A 21,461-nucleotide genomic window follows, 5' to 3' on the forward strand; every position below is an offset into this window, starting at 1 on the left:
GTATAGTGGAAAAAAATGTTAGCAACTGGAAGCAGAAATTGCTTTCGGGGCATATGACATGGTAGAATTGACAGAAGCGAGGGTCAAGCCAGACAGGACTGGATATGTAACATCCTGGTTAAGGTTTTTAGTAGAAACCGGGTGGGTAAAAAGGGGGAGGTGTAGCGGTCTTGGTCAAAGAAAATATCATAACACTTGAACGAGATGCAGCTCCTGAATTTGAATCTTTATGGTTGGCATAAGAAACAGGAAGGGAGCGGTGACCTTGTTTGGTATTTATTATAGACCACCAAATAGTGGAGAGGAAGTGGAAGGGAGCATTTGTCGGTAGATTATGGAATCTTGCAGGGCAAGTAGGGTTGTAATAGTTGGGGATTTCAATTACCCTAAGGTAGACTGGGATAAGGGTAGAGTGTGGGGCACTGAAGGGGATAAATTCCTACAGTGTGCACAGGAGAACTTTCTGGAACAGGAAATTTCCAGTCTTACCAGGGAGCAAGCTGTGCTGGATCTGGTCCTAGGAAATGAGGCAGGGCTTGTGGAGAACGTCAAGAGTGGGGGAGCAGTTGGGAAATACTGATCACAATATAATATGATTCAATATTAAGTTGGAAAAGGATAAAAATCAGTCACCGATTAAGATCCCAGACTGGAAAAGGGCAAATTTTAGGGGTCTTAAAGTTCAATTGGAGCAGGTCGATTGGAAACACATTTTGGTGGATAAAACAGTGGACGAAAAATGGGAGACTTTCAGAGATGAGTAGGGTGCAAGCTAGGTGCATACCCATGAGAAATAAATACAAGGTTTCTAAAGCTAGAGTACCCTGGTTGACCAAAGATATTGATGATAAAATGAGAAAAAAAGAAATGTGAGATGCATGCCAGAATAATAATAGCAATAGAAATCAAGAAGAGTATCTCATGCAGGAGGGAGGCTAAGGCTGGAATATGGAAGGATAAGACTAAACATGAGGAAATGATGGCAGGCTGTGCTAAACCAAATAGCAAAATGTTCTTCTATCATATTGAGGATAAAAGATTAGTGAAGGATAGAGATGGGGCCCATAAGGGACAAGCAGGATAAGCTGCACACTAAAGCAGAAGGTATGGCAGTGGTACTAAATGAATACTTTGCTACTGTATTTGCCAAATTAGAAGATAGTGACAATGGCTCAGTTGAAAATGTGGGTGTAGAGCAACTGAGCAGTATAGTGATAGATAAAGAGGTGTAAAAAGGCTGGCCGAACTCCAGGTAGAGAAGTCGCCGGGCCCGGCTTGGATGCATCCTACATTGCGGACAGAGGTAAGGGAGCATATTGCTGTTGACAGAAATTTTCCAGGCCTCTCTGAACACTGGATTAGTCCCGGAGGATTGTAAATGTGACACCGTTGTTTAGGAAAGGGGCAAAGGATAGAATCATAGAATTTACAGTTCAGAAGGAAGCCATTCAGCCCATTGAATCTGCACGGACCCATTGAAAGAGACCCCTACATAAACCCCACACCTCAACCCTGTCCCAGTAACCCCACCTAACCATTTGGACAATTAAGGGGCAATTTATTGTGGCCAATCCACCTAATCTGCACATCTTTAGACTGTGGGAGGAAACCGGAGCACCTGGAGGAAACCCACGCAAACATAGGGAGAACGTGCAAACTCCACAGTCACATGAGGCCGGAATTGAACCTCAGTCCCTGGAGCAGTGAGGCAGCAGTGCTAACTACTGTGCTGACTGGGAGGATGACCCAGGAAACGACAGACTTGTCAGCTTGACATCAATAGTGGGAAAACCTATGGAGGCCATAATACAGAATGTGAGAAATATACACTTAAAGTGAAAAATAAGTTAATACTAGACAGTCAACATGGCTTTAAGGGCAGGTACTATCTGACAATTTTAATTGAGTTCTTTAATGAGGCGACACAGGCAGTGGATAGGATAGTGCCTTGGATGTTGTATATTTGGACTATCCGGAAGCATTTGATATGGTGCTTAGCAAACTAAAAATGCTTGGGTGTGCTGGGTACTTGGCAGCATGGTTTAGGAATTGGCTAAGAGATAGGAAACAGAGTAAGTATAGATGGACATTTCTCAAGACTGGAGACAAGTTTCAAGTGGTGAACCCCAGGGCCCAGTGCTGGAACCCTTGCCTTTTCTGATTTATATAAATGATTTATTGGTGGGTGTTGAGGGAAAATCTCTAAATTTGCAGATGATACTAAGCTAGGGAGAATAGTGAATTGTGAGGGTGATGCTGAGTGACTTCAGAGGGACATTGACAAGTTGGCCAAATGGGCAGACGCCTGGCAGATGTAGTTCAATGCAGTGAAATGTGAGGTGATGCATTTTGATAGAAGAAACATGAGGAGACAATACAGGCTCAATGTTATAACTTTTGAGGGGAGTACAGGTACAGCGGGACCTCTGGGGATCAAGTGCATAATTCTCTGAAGGTGGTCAGGCAAGTTGAAACGGTTAAGAAGGTTTAGGGGGCGGCGCAGTGGGTTAGCCCTGCTGCCTCACGCCGTGTTGTCCCAGTTTCGATCCCGGCTCTGGGTCACTGTCTGTGTGGAGTGTGCACATTCTCCCTGTGTCTGCGTGGGTTTCTCCCCCACAACCCAAAAGATGTGCAGGCTAGGTAGATTGGCCATGCTAAATTTCCCCTTAATTGAAATAAATAAATTGGGTACTCTAAATTTTTTTTTTTTTAAAGGCTTATTGGATCCTTGGATTTATAAATTGAGGCATAGAGTATAAGAGCAAGGTAGTGATGCTATACCTCTACAAATCATTGGTCAGACCACAAATTGGAGTATTGTCTTCAGTTCTGGGCACCTTATTTAAGGAAGGATGTTAAAGCCCTAGAGCGAGTACAGAGGAAATTTACAAGAATGATGCCAGGAATTAGGAATTTTATATACAAGGAAAGATTGGAGAAATTGGGCTTCTGCTCGTTGGAGCAGAGAAGATTAAGAGGTGCCCTTGTTGAGGTGTTCAAACGATGAATATTTTGTTAGGGTAAAGAATATTCTGTTTCCACTAGTTGGTGAGTCGGTGAATAGGGGGACCACAATTTCAAGATGGTCAGCAAGAGAGTTCGGAGTGCGTTGAGGAGAAACCTCTTTACTCAGTTGTTGAGATTTGGAATGCATTGCCTGGGAGAGTGGTGGAGTCTGAATCCATGGGAGTTTTCAAAAGAGAGATAGATACATATTTGAAAGGGATTTATTTAGAGCATTACCGAGATGGAGCTGGCGATTAGGACTAGCTGGTTAGCTCTTTTGGGAGCTGGTGTGGACATGATGGGCCAAATGCTTCTGTGCTGTACAACAAAAAAATAAAATAAAGATGAACTGTTTCCACTGGTTGGATATTCTAGAAAAGGGACAGTCCAAAAATTGGGGCCATGCCATTCAGGGAAGATGTTGGGAAGCACTTCTGCACACAAGGGTGGTAGAGGTTTGGAACTCTCTTCCACAATGGCAATTGATGCTAGATCAGTTCAGATTTTAAATCTGAGACCGATAAATATTTGATAAGCCAAGGTATTAAGGGATATGGGCCAAAGGCAGGCATATTTCATAGAATTTAGTTGAGCCACCGATCAGCATAATCTCATTGAATGGCGGAACAGGCTTGAGGGGCCTACTCCTGTTCCTAACTGAACTGAGCTCTTAGCAGCAGAACTATTGCATAAGAAACGCAACTGGCGATTACATGAGAATGAGAATATATTCTTAAAAATAAAATAATGCCCAGTGACTTGAATGAAGTGGAATGATCTGTCATATTCAATTATCAACTATAAATCGTGCTTCCAAGCTATTTTTGCTCCCAAGTTCCACGATACTGGATTTCAGTTCAACTCTGTGCAGCAGATTATATATTTCGTTGGCAGTTAAGTTCTGATCCTGCAAGAAGTCACTGTTCATTCTTTGTATTGAGCTAACATCAAACTGCATTGATGAAGGGTGTAAAATGAATACCTTTCGGTAACAAAAATATTTGTTGGAAAATGATTCGGGTATGTTAATTCAGGGCTGATACTAGTTGCAAAACCTGTGCTATCTTTCAATATTTTAATGGCATTTTTTTGTTTACATGGAGGGAGTGAGCCTTCAGTGGGAAAACTTGATTCGTTAAAATTTTCTTGTTGCAGCTCAAGGTTAATATGTGCCAATCAACAGCTTGCACAAGACTCTTGTAAAATTTATAGAGCGCAAGATAGTCACTCGGCTAAATTGATCAATATATCACTCCTGTTGGTCTGTACCCGGAAGGCACAAATCTACTCCAATGCATTTCTGGTAGTTTTTTTGGAGGTTTGTGCTGTAATGTTTCTCACACATTTGAAATAGAAATTTTGTGCCTGCACTAGTCACTCTTAAATCACTCTGTGCATAAATGTTCAAGCAGCTCTGCCCCATCCTGCAGTGTAAAGAATAACTACACCCTACTTTGTCAGGATTGTTCGTACGAGTATAGAAGCTTAGGTTAAAAGAGGCATTTGTAAAACCGGGTCTGGATTTTGAAATGCAAACCATTAAGGGAAAACATACTTATGAGAGAAGATTTAAACATGTCTTTTTGGCAGTGGCAGATTGTGTCATCAAATTTTTTATGTTTAATGGTTTTTTTTCTTGTTAAAGCTAATTGGTGGCCCTGTGATTCTGTTCCTCTACGTTTTATTTTTAAATGTTTAAAAAAATTTACCTTACACAATTCATTTATTCCAATTACGGAGCAATTTGGCAATTTAGCGTGGCCAATCCACCTAGACTGTACATCTTATGGGTTGTGGGGTGAGACCCACACAAACACTGGGAGAATGTGCAAACTCCACATGGACAGTAACCTGGGGCCGGGATCGAACCTGGGACCTCGGTGCCGTGAGGCAGTGTTAAACTCTGCGCCATCATACCGCCCTCCCCTGTGTTTTGTCTGATAATTCTTTAATGTTTTTTTGAGCCAGGGTTCCATTCTGGGAGCTGCTTGTCCAGTTATACCATTAACTGGAATTGTAACAAATGCTATATGAAAAATGGTTTAAAGTTTTCACTTTCTCATGTTTCAGACCGTTAATCAGTCCTGAATATAATTTCATAAATTCAGTATACGAAGAGTTCGTTAATCCTTTAATTTTGTTTCGAATATTTATGCAGTATTTCAGTTTATTTTGGGTTTTTTCCTGCCTAGTGGCAATTTTCTAAAGCTGGGAAACATCACATTGTTCACTTTGGTCACTTGCCTGGATTTCGCCATTTCATTTCGGGTGTAACATTGTCAAATGCATCTTCTCCTTTTGCTGCCCAGTAAGTTACCTGAACTCGCCTTCAGAAAGGAGCCTTCTGCTGTATGTGTACTAATTCCTCCTTGCTTCTCACAGTACTTATACTTAAGATGTTTTGAGAGGTGTAATTAAAGCTGAAATATCAGTGGTTTTGTGCTGTGATGTTCTTTCCCCTCCCAACTGTGCTGGAAATACCAAAATGGGTTTCATATATTTCTACAATCAGTGGATTAGATGGTGAAAGGATTGAGCATAGAGAAAAGGAAGGATAAGAATGAAAGTACAAACGTGTGGGTGAAGGCTTGGGAGAAAGTGGGGTAGTTTGAGTGAGTGATGAGCATGGGACTGCCAGGAAGGGAGAAGAGAAAGGCCAAAGACCAGATGGAAAGATGTTGTGGCAAGAAACTTAAATAACTGGGTCACTGTCCGTGTGGAATTTGCACATTCTCCCCATGTCTGCGTGGGTTTTACCCCCACAACACAAAGATGTGCAGGGTAGGTGGATTGGCCGCGCTAAATTGTGTCTTAATTGAAAAAAAATAATAATTGGGTACTCTTTTTATAAAAAAAAAAAAAAGAAAAAAGAAACTTAAATAAGCAGAATTGGAAGTCTCTGTCTGGCGATGGAGGCATGGTCAACCATCCTTGGGGCAACCCCAAATAAATTGAGAGCAACTCCAAGGAAAGGTGGTGATGGAAAGTATGCCTAGTTGCATCATTTGATTACTTTAACAACACCTTTTTAAAGAAGAAATTACAACATCAAAAATGGCATGTACCCACTTTAGTAAGGAATGGAAACTTGGTCTTTATATAATTTTTAGTTGATCGTTATTATTTAACTTGAGACGTGTAAATTTTGAATTGGCATCTTCTAAGTCAAATTGTGTATCGGAGCCCAAGTTAAATAACTTGCTGTATATACTTGAGTAATGTTCTTGTCTAAAAATCGTCCCTTGATTTTTGGCCAAGAAATAATTATTTTCCCAATTGTGGGATCTTGGCTGCTCTCCTCGGCCTCAAGTCCACTTTCCCACCCATTCTTCCAACCCATTACTAATTAAAAATCTGTCTTCTCTCCTCAAATTTACTCATGATCTGGTGCACTCTGGGGTAGTGAATTCCACAGATTCACAACCCTTTGAGAGAAGAAATTTCTCCTGTTTTGAATCTGTTACCCCTTATTGTAAAACTATGAGCTCTCGTTCTAATTGCCCCACAATACTGCAGGTGTGGTCTCACCAATGCCGTGTACAGTTGCAGCGACTCTTGCTTACTTTTATACTCCATTCCTTTTGCGAGGTCAACATTCCATTTGCTTTCCTTATTGCCTGGATATCTGCATGCTAGTTTTCTGCAATTCATGCAAGAGGACACCTGGATCCCTCTGCACTGAAGCATTTTGAAGTTTCTCTCCATTTGGGTCATTTGCCATTCTATTTTTCTAGCCAAAGTTAATAACATCACATATCCATGTCAAACTCCCATCTGCCAGATTTCAGCCCACTCGCCTAACCTATCTAAATCCATTTGTAGATTTCTTATTCCCTAATTGCAACTTATTATCCCACTTATTTTGGTGTCATCTGTAGATTTGACAATAGTACTTCCTATCCCTACATCCAAGTCATTAATATATGTTGCAAATAGTTGAGGCCCAAGGTCCGAACCCTGTGACACCCCACAAGTTACGCCTTGCAAACCAGAAAATAACCAATTTATCCCAACTCTGCCGGTAAGCTATCCAGCTTTTATAAAAAATAAAATAATTTTTTTAAAAAACTAATTATTTTTTTTTCCCAATTAAGGGGCAGTTTAGCATGGCCAATGCACCTAACCTGCACATCTTTGGGTTGCCGGGTGAAACCCACGCAGACACTGGGAGAATGTGCAAACTCCACACGGACAGTGGCCCAAGGCCGGAATTCTAACCCGGGTCCTCGGCGCCGTAGGCTGCAGCTCTAACCATTGTGCCATGTCTTCTATCCATATTAATAAATGACCCCGAATCACATGTGATCGTACCTTGTGTATTAAACTTTTGTGTGGAACCTTTTGAAATGCTTTTTGGAAGTCTAGATATGCTATTTCTACATGAGCCCCAATATCCATTTGGCTTGTTATACCTTCAAAGAACTCCAGCAAATTAGTCAAACATTATTTACCCTTCATAAAACCATGCTGACTCTGCTAGATTGCATTTGACTTTCCAAATGTCCTGTTATTGCTTCCTCAATAGTAGATTCCAACAACTTTGCAACTGCTCTATAGTTTCCTACTTTGTGCCTCACTCCCTTTCAGGATTTGTTCAATCCACTGGAACCAACCCGCATCAAGGGAATTTTGGAATACTATAACAATGGATCCGCTATCTCCGTTCTCACTTCCGTTAAGACCCTAGGATGTAGGCCAGTCAGAATAAAATTGGAGAGACAACTGGCAGTGAAGACAACTGGCCATTAAAAGAGCAGGTTCACCCTTGTGTTGTCATTTATGCCCAATGGGACAAAGCTTAAGCCAGGTGTTGTCCTCTTTTCTGAATTAGATCAGTTAACTGGACACTGATGGGGGCGACATGGCGATGCAGTGGTTAGCACTGTTACATCATGTCACCGAGGACCCGGTTTCGATCCCGGCCCCGGGTCACTGTCCGGGTGAACTTTGCACGTTCTCCCTATGTCTGTGTGGGTCTCACCCCCACAATCCCAAAGATTTGCAGAATGGGTAGATTGGCCACGCTAAATTTGGATTTGTTTATTGTCATGTGTACCGAGATGCAGTGAAAAGTAGTATTCTGTGTACAGTCAAGACCGATCATTCCATACATGGAAAAAAAACATAGGGCATACATAAAAGCACAATGTAATTACATAGATAAAGGCATCGGGTGAGTGCAGTACTACTCGGTAGAGAAGATGTGTGAAGCATCAGATCCGTCCATAAGAGGGTCACTCGAGCCTGGTAACAGTGGGTAAGAAGCTGTTTTTAAATGTATTAGTGCGTGTTCTCAGACTTTTGTATCCCCTGCCCGATGGAAGAAGTTGGAAGAGTGAGTAAGCCGGGTCGGAGGGGTCTTTGATTATGCTGCCTGCTTTCCCAAGGCAGCAGGAGGTGTAGATGGAGTCGATGGATGGGAGGCGGGTTCGCGTGATGGACTGGGTTGTGTTCACGACTCTGTAGTTTTTCTGGATCAACAAAAAGTGCTCTTTGGACGTGAGGCTCTTGAGGGAGTTTAGCACAATTCCTGAAATGATGCGAGACTGTGCTGCGTTGTAGTTCATACTTTTGAATTTCCACATACAGGTACTAGGAGTTCCCGATTTTAACATTTCTGTCGTGAAGACGCACCAACATAATCCAGACTCATCTCCCAGATGGAGGGGAATAATTCTGAGGGTGAAGCATTAATGGCCTTGTGGCAATTGTAGGGTAGTAGAAGCAAAAGTAACATTAACAGGTCACCACTTTTCCCTTTCAAGTTGTGTTGCTCTTATTAGCCTTAGTTTTATTAGCTCTAATTCTGTCACCTTCGCTCACGAGTCGCCAGGTATCTTTCTGATACCGCCACGTGGTTCAAGCTCAAGTAATGATTAGTAATGCAGCACACCGCTTAGTTAAAGTTAAATCAACGATCATTTATTATATACAGCAATAAATACTTATACAATAAACCTACTTCTAGACTACTACCTACCACTAAAGGCCAATACTTAACTTTGGAAATGGCCCACCAGGTCAGGGAAACGAATGGTCTTTCAAATTGGGTCTGAGCCTGTGGGATTCAAAGCTGGTACAAGTCGATAGTCAGGAGCACCTATCTGGTAGCGATCGCTGAAGTAAGACTTACTGTTTTCTTTGTCGAAGGGCCTCGAAGGTTGCGAGCAGAAAGCGAAGGGTCGAGTTGAACTTGGCCCCTATTCTTATGGTCCCCAGGGGCTTCCCGCCTCTCGGGGCGGACCTCGTAACTGGTTCCAAGTGATTGGACTTGGTCCCAATCACTTGGTTCGATATGCTCCAATAATGGGCGGATTTCTTGATTGGGGGTGGTCGTTTACCTTTCTTTGTCTCAGCTCCTGCTGGCGCCGAAAGGTCTGGATCGGCTTTGTGTTGCTAATGTGTAGCAATTGTTCCCGGGGATGGCTGCTTAATATGCAGATGGCTGGGTTGTTGTAATGTTGATGGCTGCAGGTATCGGTCTGGGCCGACTTCCTCAGAGGCGAATACACTGTTTTACCTGCAGCTGTCCATTTGAGTCCTGTTGGCTGATTTTCCCATCAGCCTCTTTCGTTCGCCATTTTAGATCGGGGTTTGACCATTCTAATCGGGAATCTGCCATTTTAGGTGGCTACAGTTGTAATGATGCATGCGGCCAAGGATTGCAAAGAAGATAATTATTTTTTCAGTAAAATTCTTGAGTACCAAATATTCCTTCCCCTTTATTTATCCAGCTGTCAATTTGAATTGTGTTCCGTGTGAGAAATTGGAAACTAAAACCGTTTGGGTAGATTTGAATAATTGAGTTGTATGTATGTTACCTGCACTTGTTTAGCAGGTTGTGTTGTCAAGTTTGCCATTGAAGAACCCCCACTTTAGATTTAGCACTTTGGGCGCAGGGGATCAAAGGATATGTGGGGAAGGCAGGATTAGGCGATTGAGTTGGATGATCAGCCACGATCACAATGAATGGCTTGAAGGAACGAATGCATCCTCCTGCTCCCTGATTGTCTGTTTCTTTACCTTTCAAAATACTCACTATGCGAACTTACTAAACTTGGGCAGTTTGGGATGTATTTTAGAGGGCAGTACTGCATTATAAACGATGTTTTTCGATAAAGGTTTCCCAGGCCCCCCCCCCACCAGAACAGCTGATGGTGACTTGCTGTTTAAAATAATGGCTGCCATCTTTTGTTGAACCCCTCAATTGCACCTCTTTATGGTGTACTTCGTTTTCTCAAGATGTAGAAACTCGTAAGATTCCCCCAGCCAAATTGAGGCATTGAGTGGAGAGGCTGACCTCTCCTCTCAACAGAACCTGCCAGCGAGCGATCAGCGAGGCGAAGGCTAAAGCCGCCTCCCACTCCCGTCTGTAGCTCCGACAGGTCTGACACCCCAAATATGGCCCCCGAGGTACTGGGCCTCAAATCAAATTGTAGAATCGTCGCCGTGGTGCTGAAGAAGGAGACCCCAAAGTCTCAAGCTCAGGACATGACCAGAACATACGTACAAGGTCTGCCAGGCCCCTCCCACAGCGCTCGTGCTTATACTCCACTCTCTCAAATAGCCAACTCATTCGAGACCTTGTTAAATGCGCCCGGTGTGTTTGAGCCGGATTAGTTCCCAAGTTTAGAGGTTGGAAGGACAAAGGGATGGAAGGAACGAGGAATTTGTTTCTGGAAGGGTGGTTAACTGTACAAGCCCAAGTCTCGTGCATGACGAAGTGGCATTCATCTGTCACAGTGCTTCGCACCACGCCCCCTCTGCCAATTCCGTCCCAACTCCTCCCACTATTGGCCTTCTCTCCATATTCATACATCACCCGATTGTGCACAACAGCTGACGGTGGACAGCAGAATAAACTGCGTCTGCAGTTTCTTCCTGCTGGCCAGGAGTTCTGGGATGGGATTGTCCGATGACTTGCGTCTACCTCCAAACTTTCATCCACCCAACTGTCGCTGTTCCTCCCTTGCCTCCCTATCAACCTGCATCATATTTCTCCATCTCACCACCACCACCACCACCTTCATGGCCTCCCACAACACCAGAGGCGAGACTTCCCCATTCTTATTAAGCCTATGTATTTGTCAATCACCTGTGCCAAGTTAACACACAACCTCAGGCTTGCCTGCTAACAGTGCCACATCGAAACTCCATGCCAGCCCTCCAAAACCACATCCACCAGGTGCGGAGCGTGGTCGAAGATCAATTGCAGAATATTCCGCTCTCTTCACCCCTGGCGATAGAGAGCGCACGCCCCCTCCCCACCCCCACATACACACACACACACACACGAGGTCAACGACTTTGGCATGGACCCATCCACTTTCGGGTTCAAGACTGTTCCAGCCTCCCCCGAAATCAACTGGTGCATATCCATGTCCGTTATAGCCACCACCATCCTCTTCATAAAATCCACATCATCATTTGGAGCATGCATATTTGCCAAAACCACTGACTTTCCTTCCAACACCCGAGAGACCATGACGTGTATCTATTCCCCTTGAGCAGCCACCACCGTCTCCCTCTGAAATCGGACTCTTCTCTTAATCAGGAGTGCTAACCCTGCGTCCCTACTGTCGAAGCCCAAGTAGAACACCTGACCCACCCAATCCTGAAGGTGACGGCCTGGTACTTCACCCATTCTTCAAGTGAGAGAAATATGTTGATAAACTTGTAATTGCTTTTGTAAAATTTAATTTATTCCAAACATTGAATGAACAAATACCCCAATACCTTGATTACTACAGAAGCCTTGTTCCCATATTGTACTTTGTTTAAAGTAGCTATGGTTATTGCACTGATCTGAATTACATGATGGCAAGTGCTTAAGTATATGAATATTTTGTTTTTCAGCGGGGATCTGACGAGCTTCTTTCGGCTGGTATTGTTAACGGCCCATCTACCATGAGCAATTCTACTCCAGCTACAGGTATTTACTATCTTCTATCAAATCTAATAGTTGTAGCACTTTGAAACCTGAAACTAAGTGCTTGTTTCTTTGTTTACTGACTTTTTTCAACACCCTTGTTAGCTAATATTTGAATAATGTGTAACACTAATGTTTAATGAAACATGATCAATAAAATTTAATATTATGAAGTACATCACATTCTGAATAAGTATTGTAAATTAACACACTGTGCTTTGAAACGCTTGTCTTTTAACTGGGTACATAACCAATTTTCCTGTTCGTATGAAATGATAATACAAAGTCCTGACTTCATTGTGACACAGCAGGTATACTGTGTAGTTGTGGAAATTAATTTCAACAATGGTTGCACTGTTTTTATACGTGCACTGTAATTCATTGTGGTTTTTATCTTGCAGGAAACAAAATATAATGGCCTGATGGGCCATGATTTCTTACATTGAAGCTTCCTTTCTTGAATGTTGAGCATGTTCTCCATATCTATCCTTCACTATTTCATTCTTTATAAACTTGGGGAGCATCAATAAACTGGTGTTACATTCATGAATAAGGAAGATGATGTATTGTGAAGTGAGTTGAATGCTAGTCGTAAATCTGAGACTCTAATTTGGCCTCTGGTTTAACTCCTCTGTCTTGCAAACTTAAAAAAGAAAATTCCAATTAAGGGGCAATTTAGCATGGCCAATCCATCTCCCTGCACATGTTTGGGTTGTGGGGGTAAGGCTCATGCAGACGAGGGGAAATGTGCAAACTCCACACGGACAGTGACCTGGGGCCAGGATTGAACCCGGGCCTCGGTGCCGTGAGGCAGCAGTGCTAACTACTGTGCCATCATGCCCTCTGCTTTGCAAACCAGTTCTCGGCAATTAATTGGGGCACCCTCCAGGGCGGCACATGGCACAGTGGTTAACACTGCTGCCTACGGCACTGAGACCCCGGCTTGAATCCCAGCCCTCTGTCTCTGTCCGTGTGGAGTTTGCACCTTCTCCCTGTGTCTGCGTGGGTCTTACCCCCAAAACCCAAAGATGGGCAGGTTAGGTGGATTGACCACGCTAAATTGCCCCTCAATTGAAAAGAAAATAATTGGGTATTCTAAATTTATTTTTAAAAGAAAAGTAATTGGGGCATCCTCTGACACATAGCTTCCAAGGCATGAGATTCATCACTACTCTGCTCTGGGATGCTTGTGCACCCCCCGAAACTTGTATATTCAGGAATCCACGGGGCTGCACACCTTTCCCTTTGAAAATATGATTTTTCAACTTTCAGCTGACTGGATATTGTGCACTTTTGAGCTGAGAGCGAGGAGGAGGGCAGGGAAAGGAAGTGGAAGATGAGGGCAGGGGCGGGAGAGGGAGGGGAGGGCAGGGACGGGAAAAGGAGTTTCAATTAAATCAATTCGAGCTGAAAAGGGAGAATCCCACTGTGCCCATTGAATATGGCCCTGCAGAGCAAAACGCCCCTAGCTCTGACTTGTGGGTAGAGATATTCAAAGGTGGCACGGTAGCACAGTGGTTGGCACTGTTGCTTCACAGCGCCAGGGACTTGGGTTCGATTCCTGGCTTGGGTCACTATCTGTGCGGAGTCTGTACGTCCTCCCGTCTGCATGGGATTTCTCCGGGTGCTCTGATTTCCTCCCACAGTCCAAAGATGTGCTGGTTCGGTGGATTGGTCATGCTAAATAGCCCCACAGTGTCCAAAAAGGTGAGGTGGGGTTACAGGGATAGGGCGTGGCCTGAGTATTCCTTTGGAGGGTTGGTGCAGAACTGAAGGGCCTACTTCTGCACTGTAGGGATTCTGTGATTTCTTTTGAAAGGTTAGCACAGCGTTGAAGTGGCCAGCCCAATCCTGATCCCTGCTGTCTCAGAGTAAGCTGATAGAAAACGTTTATGCCCTCTTGCGGCAAGCTATGAGACAGCAAACGGGCTATTTTAAATGCATATCATTGGGTGCCGGGGTAGTACTGTCAGGCATATTTGGAATTTGAATGGCTTGAGAAGCTCGCTCTTGACAAGTGGTACGGGGGCTTAACCTTGAGGCCATGCACAAAAGGTCCATAGCATTCCTGATTTAACAAAAAAAGTAGAGGTACAGAGGCCAGAGAGGCAGAAGCCCTGACTAATTACGAACATGTCCACAAACCCTCATCCCAAAGGAAACCTTAGTCACCCCCGGCCAACTGACAATGATAGAAGGTGGGAGAGTGATCAGAAACTGTGCACCCACAAGAGAGAAGGGAGAATTGGAAACTCGGGTACCACCTCAGGCCAGAAATGATGCTGCTGAGGAGTGAGGTCAAGAATCCACTGTCGATATCTAACTGCACCCAAGAAACCAGCTAACCTAAATGAACAATGATGTTTAAAATCTACACCTGAAAGATAACCAAACAAGCCATGTATTATTTTACTTTTTGAAAAAACAATGTATTCTTAACTCTCCTTATTTCTGACAGCTATGTTTGTGGGCCTGAGTGACTGCACGTAGGCTGAATCTTTGGAAGTTCTATTTTTAAATGGCTGAAACGGTTGCTTCCTCTTTGACTCAAGACCCCGTGTTTGATTGGCTCCTTGTTGCTGACAGCTTCATAGTTAAATGCATTCTGATTTGGAAAAGACCTATTCTCGTGAAAAAGAAACTCGAGCCTATAATTAACCAAGGAGGTTGAATTGAGGAGCCCCTTTGCACCTGGTTGCAATCCCCTTCAGAGTGCTGTCATTGCAGTAAATGTGTTTTATTACAACATAAATAAGTTTCATTCCAATGTAAATAATTGAAAGAATAAACAGAAATCTGATAACCGGGTAAAAACTGAATGGCTTTAGAAGTTCCTTGGAATTTTTTTTAAATTCATTCATGGGATGTTGGCACCTCTGACTTGACCAGCATTTATTGCCTAACCCTAATTGCCCTTTAACGGATTGGCTTGCTAGGCCATTTTAAGAGTCAACCAAATTGCTTTGGATCTGGTCACATCGGTAAGGATGGCACATTTCCTTCTTTAAAAGGACATTAATCAATCGGATAGGTTTTTACAACATTCAACAATGGTTTCATGGTTATTAGGCTTCTAATTCCAGATTTTTTTTATTGAATTCAAATTTCACCATCTGCCGTGCCAGAAATTTACACTGGATCTCTGGAATACCAGTCCAGTGGCTGTCATTGTGCCGTCGCCTGCCTTGGAAAACTTATGGGACAGAATAAGGGATAATGTAAGATTTAGTTACTGTATAGTGGCTCATTTTAAAGTCCACGTACATGGGTGTCAGGATTACACTCTTCTGTTCCAAGTTATTAAAACTCATTGTACAGGTTTGTACATGAAATCTGACCACTTGGGATTAGCCCTGAAAGACTGGTAGTACTTGTGGAACTGTACTGCAGCATGAATCACCGCTGTTAGCAGAAATGGAGAGAAGGAAAAAATGAGTTTGACATTATTACGTTTCCCACTGATCTTGAGTGCACAACACAAAACTACTTAAATTTGTGGTGCAATAAAAATGCTGCTAATGTAGTTAAGCTGCCAACAACATGGTGTGTGGAGAATGATGTACAGTTACTTGGTACTAGTGATGGGATCATTTTAACAAGGCATTTATGGCTACTTTTTAAACCGGAGAGCAATGGCCAAAAAGTGCAAACATTTGAACCCAAATGAGATTTCAGTTTTGGACTCTTTCCCCCCCCCCCATCGGTAAATTTTCAGCATTGTAGAATTAGTGAGGGATGCTCAGTTTTTGTCAGCATCCATGGCAGACAGGAGATGGACCCATTCAAACAGTACTAATGTTTCCTCTCGCCATCTGTCCGTAAGTTTAATAAGCAGTGGAGTATTTTTTAACTGCTCAGTTTTTTGTACGAACCAATTCATATTAATAATCCTACAGCAAAATCTATGTAGGATCCACTCAAAAAGGTTAGTCCTATTGCACATACTTAAACTGTGGAAAGGAAGGTCTGCAAGCTCCCCTCTGCGCACACAAAGAAAAAGGGATCGAGAAAGGAATTTTGTAGTACAGACCACCGAGAAAATAAATATTGGTTCTCGTGAGGCCCGGTGTCCAAAGTCAAGTCCCACAAAAATTTCCTTCAGCTGGCTGAAAACAGGTGGTGTAAGACTTGCTTTTCCTGTGGTGTTGACTTCACAGGATGGATTAGGCAAACAAAGATGAATCAGTTTATAGGTGATGGTACAGAACTTAAGCAGAGACGGGTGGATCGGGCCAGTTGTCCAGCCTGATTCAGCTCCTTCTGTGTGCCCTGCTGGTTGGATGTTAAAGCAACCAGGGTTGCAACCCAGGAAGGCAATATTAAACTGTTCAACAAGCTAAAGTCTTAGGTAGTTTGACCGTGTCCTTCCACAATATCTTCCAGGCTGATAATATCCACCGTTATGGGTTGAAAGGCAATTGTTTTAGTAGATTTTCTGAAAATGAATTCTGACAAAGCTGGTCCCTGAAATGCAAAGGCCTTCATGTAGCCCCCTTTGAAGTTGGGCTGTGCAGTCCCCGAGTAGTTAGCAGTTTCTCAAATAACAAGGTGTGACATTTCTGTTGCTGCAAAGCAGCTTCTTTGGTTCTGGTGCATCATTGACAATAACTCAGCCATAGGGTCAGCCATCTAATGAAAATGGTTCAAACAAAAGGTCCAGTTTAAAATTAAATCGCAATTAAGTTATATTTTAACAAAAATATTCAATGTTAGGTTCTGTTCCGTCACAGTAGCCTGTCTCAAATTATCAGACTGCTTTTTCAACATCTAGTACTGCATAAGCAGACATTTCCTCCAGCTGGATATGGGAAAACCAAAGGCATTATCCATAAAGGTTAGTTGAAATTAGTATTGGTCAAGCATACAGACTGCAATTGCTCTGAGCTTCAAGGGGCTGGTTGGGGGTGGGGGCGGAGGCGGAGCGGACGACCTGCTCTTGTACGTATCGGATCCAGGGGCAGGGACGGGTGAGATCATGGTGACTTTGGGGGAATTTGGCTGCTGTTCGGGATATAAACTGAACATGACAAAGAGCGAGATGTTTGTAGTCCAGGCAAGAGGTCAGGAGGATCGGCTGGGGGAAGCTACCGTTTAGGTTAGTGGGGGACAGTTTTAGGTACCTAGGGATACAAGTGGCGGGCGACTGGGGCCGGTTACACAAGCTGAACTTGTTCCGGTTGGTCGAGCAGATGAGGGTCGAGTTTCTGAGATGGGATGCGCTACCGCTGTTGCTGGCTGGGAGGGTGCAGACGGTTAAGATGACGGTCCTACCGAGGTTTTTATTTGTATTCCAATGCCGCCCAATTTTCATCCCGTGGTCCTTTAAGAGGATTAATAAAATCATTTTGGGCTTCGTCTGGGCGGGTAAGTTCCCGCGGGTGAAGAAGGCGATGCTTGAGAGGAATCAGTGGGGGGGGGGGGGGGGGGGGGGGGGGCTTGCCCTGCCAAACTTCAGTAATTACTACTGGGCAGCCAATATTGCTATGATAAGGAAGTGGATGGTGGGGGAGGGGGCGGTTTGGGAGCGGATGGAGGCAGCTTCATGTAGGGGCACCAGCTTGGGGGCGTTGATAACGGCACCGCTGCTGTTCCCGCTGGCGTGATATTCCACCAATCCTGTGGTGGTGGCGGCCTTGAGGATCTGGGGTCAGTGGAGGAGGTGCGTTGGAGCAGTGGGAGCATCAGTTTGGTCCCCAATATGTGACAACCACCGGTTTGCCCCAGGGAGCCTGGATGGGGGGATTTTGAGTGTGGCGAAGGGCGGGAATTGAGAGGATGGGGGTAACTGTTCCTGGAAGGGAGCTTCCCTAGCTTGAGGGCGCTGGAGGAGAAGTTTGGGTTGGCAAGAGGGAACAACGTAGATATTTGCAGGTACAGGACTTACTGTGCAGACAGGTATCATGCTTCCCACTCCTGCCACTAAGGGGGATCCCGGATCGGGTAGTGTCTCGGGGATGGGTGGGGGAGGGGGATCTACAAAGAACTAATGGGGGTGGAGGAGATGCAGACCGAGGAGCTGAAGCGTAAGTGGCAGGAGGAGCTTGGGGGAGAGATGGAGGATGGTGTATGGGTGGACGTGTTGAGCAGAGTCAACGCGACCGCTGCATGCGCAAGGCTCGGCTTGATCCAATTCAAGGTGATACACCGGGCCCATATGACAGTGGCTCAGATGAGTAGATTCTTTGGGGTGGAGGACAGGTGTGTAAAATGTGCGTGAGGACCAGCGAACCATGTCCACATGTTCTGGGCGTGTCCAAAACTTCAGGGATATTGGCAGGGGTTTGCGGAAGTCATGTCCAGAGTATTGAAAACAAGGGTGGCAATGAGTCCAGAGGTGGCGACTTTTGGGGTGTCGGACGATCCGGGAGTCCAGGAGGAGAAAGAGGCAGATGTTCTGGCCTTTGCCTCCCTGGTAGCCCGGAGACGGGTATTATTAGCTTGAAGGGACTCCAAGCCCCTGAAGTCGGAGGCCTGGTTAACTGAAATAGTGGGCTTTCTTGGCCTGGAGAAGATTAAGTTCGCCTTGAGAGGGTCAGTGTTAGGGTTCGCCCGGAGGTGGCAACCATTCATCGACTTCTTTGCGGAGAATTAATCGTCGGGGGAGAGGGGGGGGGGGGGGGGGGCTAGGGTAGCGTAGAATAGGGGGTTAAATAGGTGGGTCTTGGAGGGACGGGTGTCGGTGTTTGCACTGTTTATTCTTTGTACACTTTTTATACTGTTTGTAATGCGAAAAAATACCTCATTAAAATTGTTTTAAAAGACTGAGCACCCAAAGGTGTTTCACAGGGTTATTTTCAATGAAATTTCATAGAGCCACAGCTTGGTCAGAGTTGGGTACTAAGGAGTGTCTTAATGGAGGAAAAGAAAGTAGGGAGGTGGAGAACTTAAGCAGTGTTCTAGAGGCCAAAATTTAGAGTGCAGGGATTTTGCAGGCATGTGGGGCTGAAGACGATTACAGAGACTGGGAGGGATGAAACCATGGAAGGATTTGAAAACCGGGATCAGAATTTTAAAATCAAAGCATTTAAAATTGAGAGCTACTGTTGGTCAATAAGCACAGGGGTGAGGGGACACAGGCAACCGAGGTTTTGTATGACCTCTGTCTGAGGGAAGGTAGATTATGGAATGCCAGGAGTGCGTTAGAATATCCACATCCAGAGGATGTATGAGGATTTCTGTGGTGCTGTGAGGCAGCTGTGCTAATCACTGCGCCACCATGCTGCCCTGACAGACTTTCATACTTAGGTTGGGGGAAATTTCTGCTCATCCAGTACTAGATGTTGGGGCAAGTAGTCTGACAACTTGGAGGCAGTGGAATGGTTTAAGTAGGTGGTAGTGAGGCAGTTCTGAATGTCATCCATGTACATGAAGCTGTCGCTATCTTTTTGATTGATGAGGCATAGTTTGGAGATCAGAAATATGGGATCGGGGATAGACTCTAACGGGGAAGTACCAGAGCTAACAGTACTGGAACTAGAACTCCTTTTACAGGAAACACTTTTCTCTTTGTGCTGCATCTCGATAATAAAAGTAGTGCAAGATACGAGTGAGCTGACAACATAGTTCCTGCCTCTGGATTTTGATGGTTGTGTTTGTGTGGAATAATCAGAACAGCATAGTATTAACAAGTTGAATGACTGTGTGGTGCAGCAGGGTGCTGGGGTACAAAAAAGGTTTATTATGACTCCAATATGTTGCTTTAAAGCAGTTAAAATTGGACTTGTACGAGGTCAACTATGACTTGTTTTTAGACTGTACATTATGACCTTGCTGTCCTTCCAGCAGCTCTTTTTGTTTAATCTAGCATCAGTGAGCACTAACTTGCCACCTTCAACTTATGCATTTTATCCAATTTTTAAAAGCATTCTTAAAAGACCTTGGTTGTCTTTTAAGAGGCACACTTTTGGGGCCGTTCACAAAACCTTGAACATTGAGAAGCAATATGGTATGGTAATAATTAAAAACTTGCTGTCTGACAGCTAGGGTTTAGCAATCTGACTGCAGTCTGGTTTAGCCTCAAACAGTTAAGGGAGAGGGATAGAGTCAGCAGTTAGGGAATGGAATTTGTAACCAGAACGGAAGATAATTATGAAACTGGCCGATTCAAAATCATTGTCTCACTCATGCAGCTGCAGGAAATAGTGTTGATTTAAGCTAATGAAACTTGTTTTTAACGTTAATTTCCGAGAAACCTGAGTTTTCTCCAGATCTCAGGACGTTGGCACACGAAGGGTCAGCCTCGTGGCTTTTACACACCCTGTCTGAATGTTGCCATTGATGCTTGGAATTCAGAACTGCATAGTTTTCAAATTGTGCTCTAACCAGAGCAATATACAGTTTGATCATGACCTCTGAATATTTACCATCTTCACCTGTTTTTGAATGATGGTGAATGCTTCTTTGCATTAGTTGGATATCTTGAATGCAAAATCTTCTTTATAATATGGCATTTTTAACTTGGTAGTAATTTTTGAGGACAATTCGAGCTAAGTAGCCGTCTAGTTTGGACAGCAATATTTAAATATTGTAATTGCAGTCCAGTTAAAACCCAATTGATTATCTGACTGAGGCAATCCTATTCATTTTCTTTTTTTTATAAATTTAAATTTTGAATTCATTTTTCCAATTAAGGGGCAATTTTTAGTGTGGCCAATCCACCTACCCTGCACATCTTTTTTGGGATTGTGGGGGTGAAACCCACACAGACACGGGGAGAATGTGCAAACTCCACACGGACAGTGACCCAGAGCTGGGATTGAACCTGGGACCTCAGCGCCGTGAGGCCGCTGTGCTGCCCTCCAATTCATTTTCAGTGAAAATACTTCAGTGTTTCCCTTTGACTGAGATACTTGAGCAGGAATACAACGTACTTTGAAATATGTTATATCTTTAATGAATAAGTATAAGGAACTGTTTCTCATAGCAAATGTATTTAGTGCTCTCAGAATCACCAGATACTGTATCAGCAGCTTTATTTACTTCTAACCCTTCGGCATCATTTAACATTGAGTAAAGCACTAATGTACTTTGTGTGGTTTTGCTGATCACAATGCAGTTTCGCTCTATAGAAAACCTTGTATGAAGCCAAATCAAAAAATGTAAATGTTTAAAATTCTTTGCATTTGAGCAACTTTCTCTTCACCCGCTTTCATTCAGTGAAAATCATTGAACAAATTGGGGAAATGGGTAACAAACAGTATTATAAGAATAATCATGGCGCATTTCAACTATCTGGAAATTGACTGAAGAGGTAGGTGGAAAGGAATGGGAGTTCCCTTTTTTTTTTATTCCGCAAATTTTCAACAATTTTATGATACAAAATCCCCCAGATACCCCCCCTCCCTCAACTCCCAAAAGTGCATGACGGACTAAACCCAATAATTATCAAACCCATCACTCGGGGGCCCCCCCCCCCAGTGCAAACGCGCCGTCTCCAGGTCCCTCGCCACGCCAAGATAATGGGTGGAGAACCTGACCTCCACCCTAATAAGATCAACCAGCGAGGCAAAGGCTAAAATATCTGCCC

The 21,461-nt window shown here is 43.9% G+C and overlaps 1 protein-coding gene across 3 annotated transcripts in view; it reads left to right on the plus strand.

Moving 5' to 3' along the window:
* ptbp3 (polypyrimidine tract binding protein 3) overlaps window positions 1-21,461 on the plus strand; it is a 118,836-nt gene that overhangs the window by 51,270 nt on the left and 46,105 nt on the right. For all 3 annotated transcript variants that reach the window (XM_072517309.1, XM_072517310.1, XM_072517311.1), the window contains one exon: window positions 11,863-11,938. In XM_072517309.1, coding sequence (XP_072373410.1) covers window positions 11,863-11,938 — 76 coding nt within the window. The remainder of the gene's footprint in view (window positions 1-11,862; window positions 11,939-21,461) is intronic.

This window comes from Scyliorhinus torazame, chromosome 9 (assembly GCF_047496885.1).
Source record: "Scyliorhinus torazame isolate Kashiwa2021f chromosome 9, sScyTor2.1, whole genome shotgun sequence".
Classification (NCBI taxonomy): Eukaryota; Metazoa; Chordata; class Chondrichthyes; order Carcharhiniformes; family Scyliorhinidae; genus Scyliorhinus; species Scyliorhinus torazame.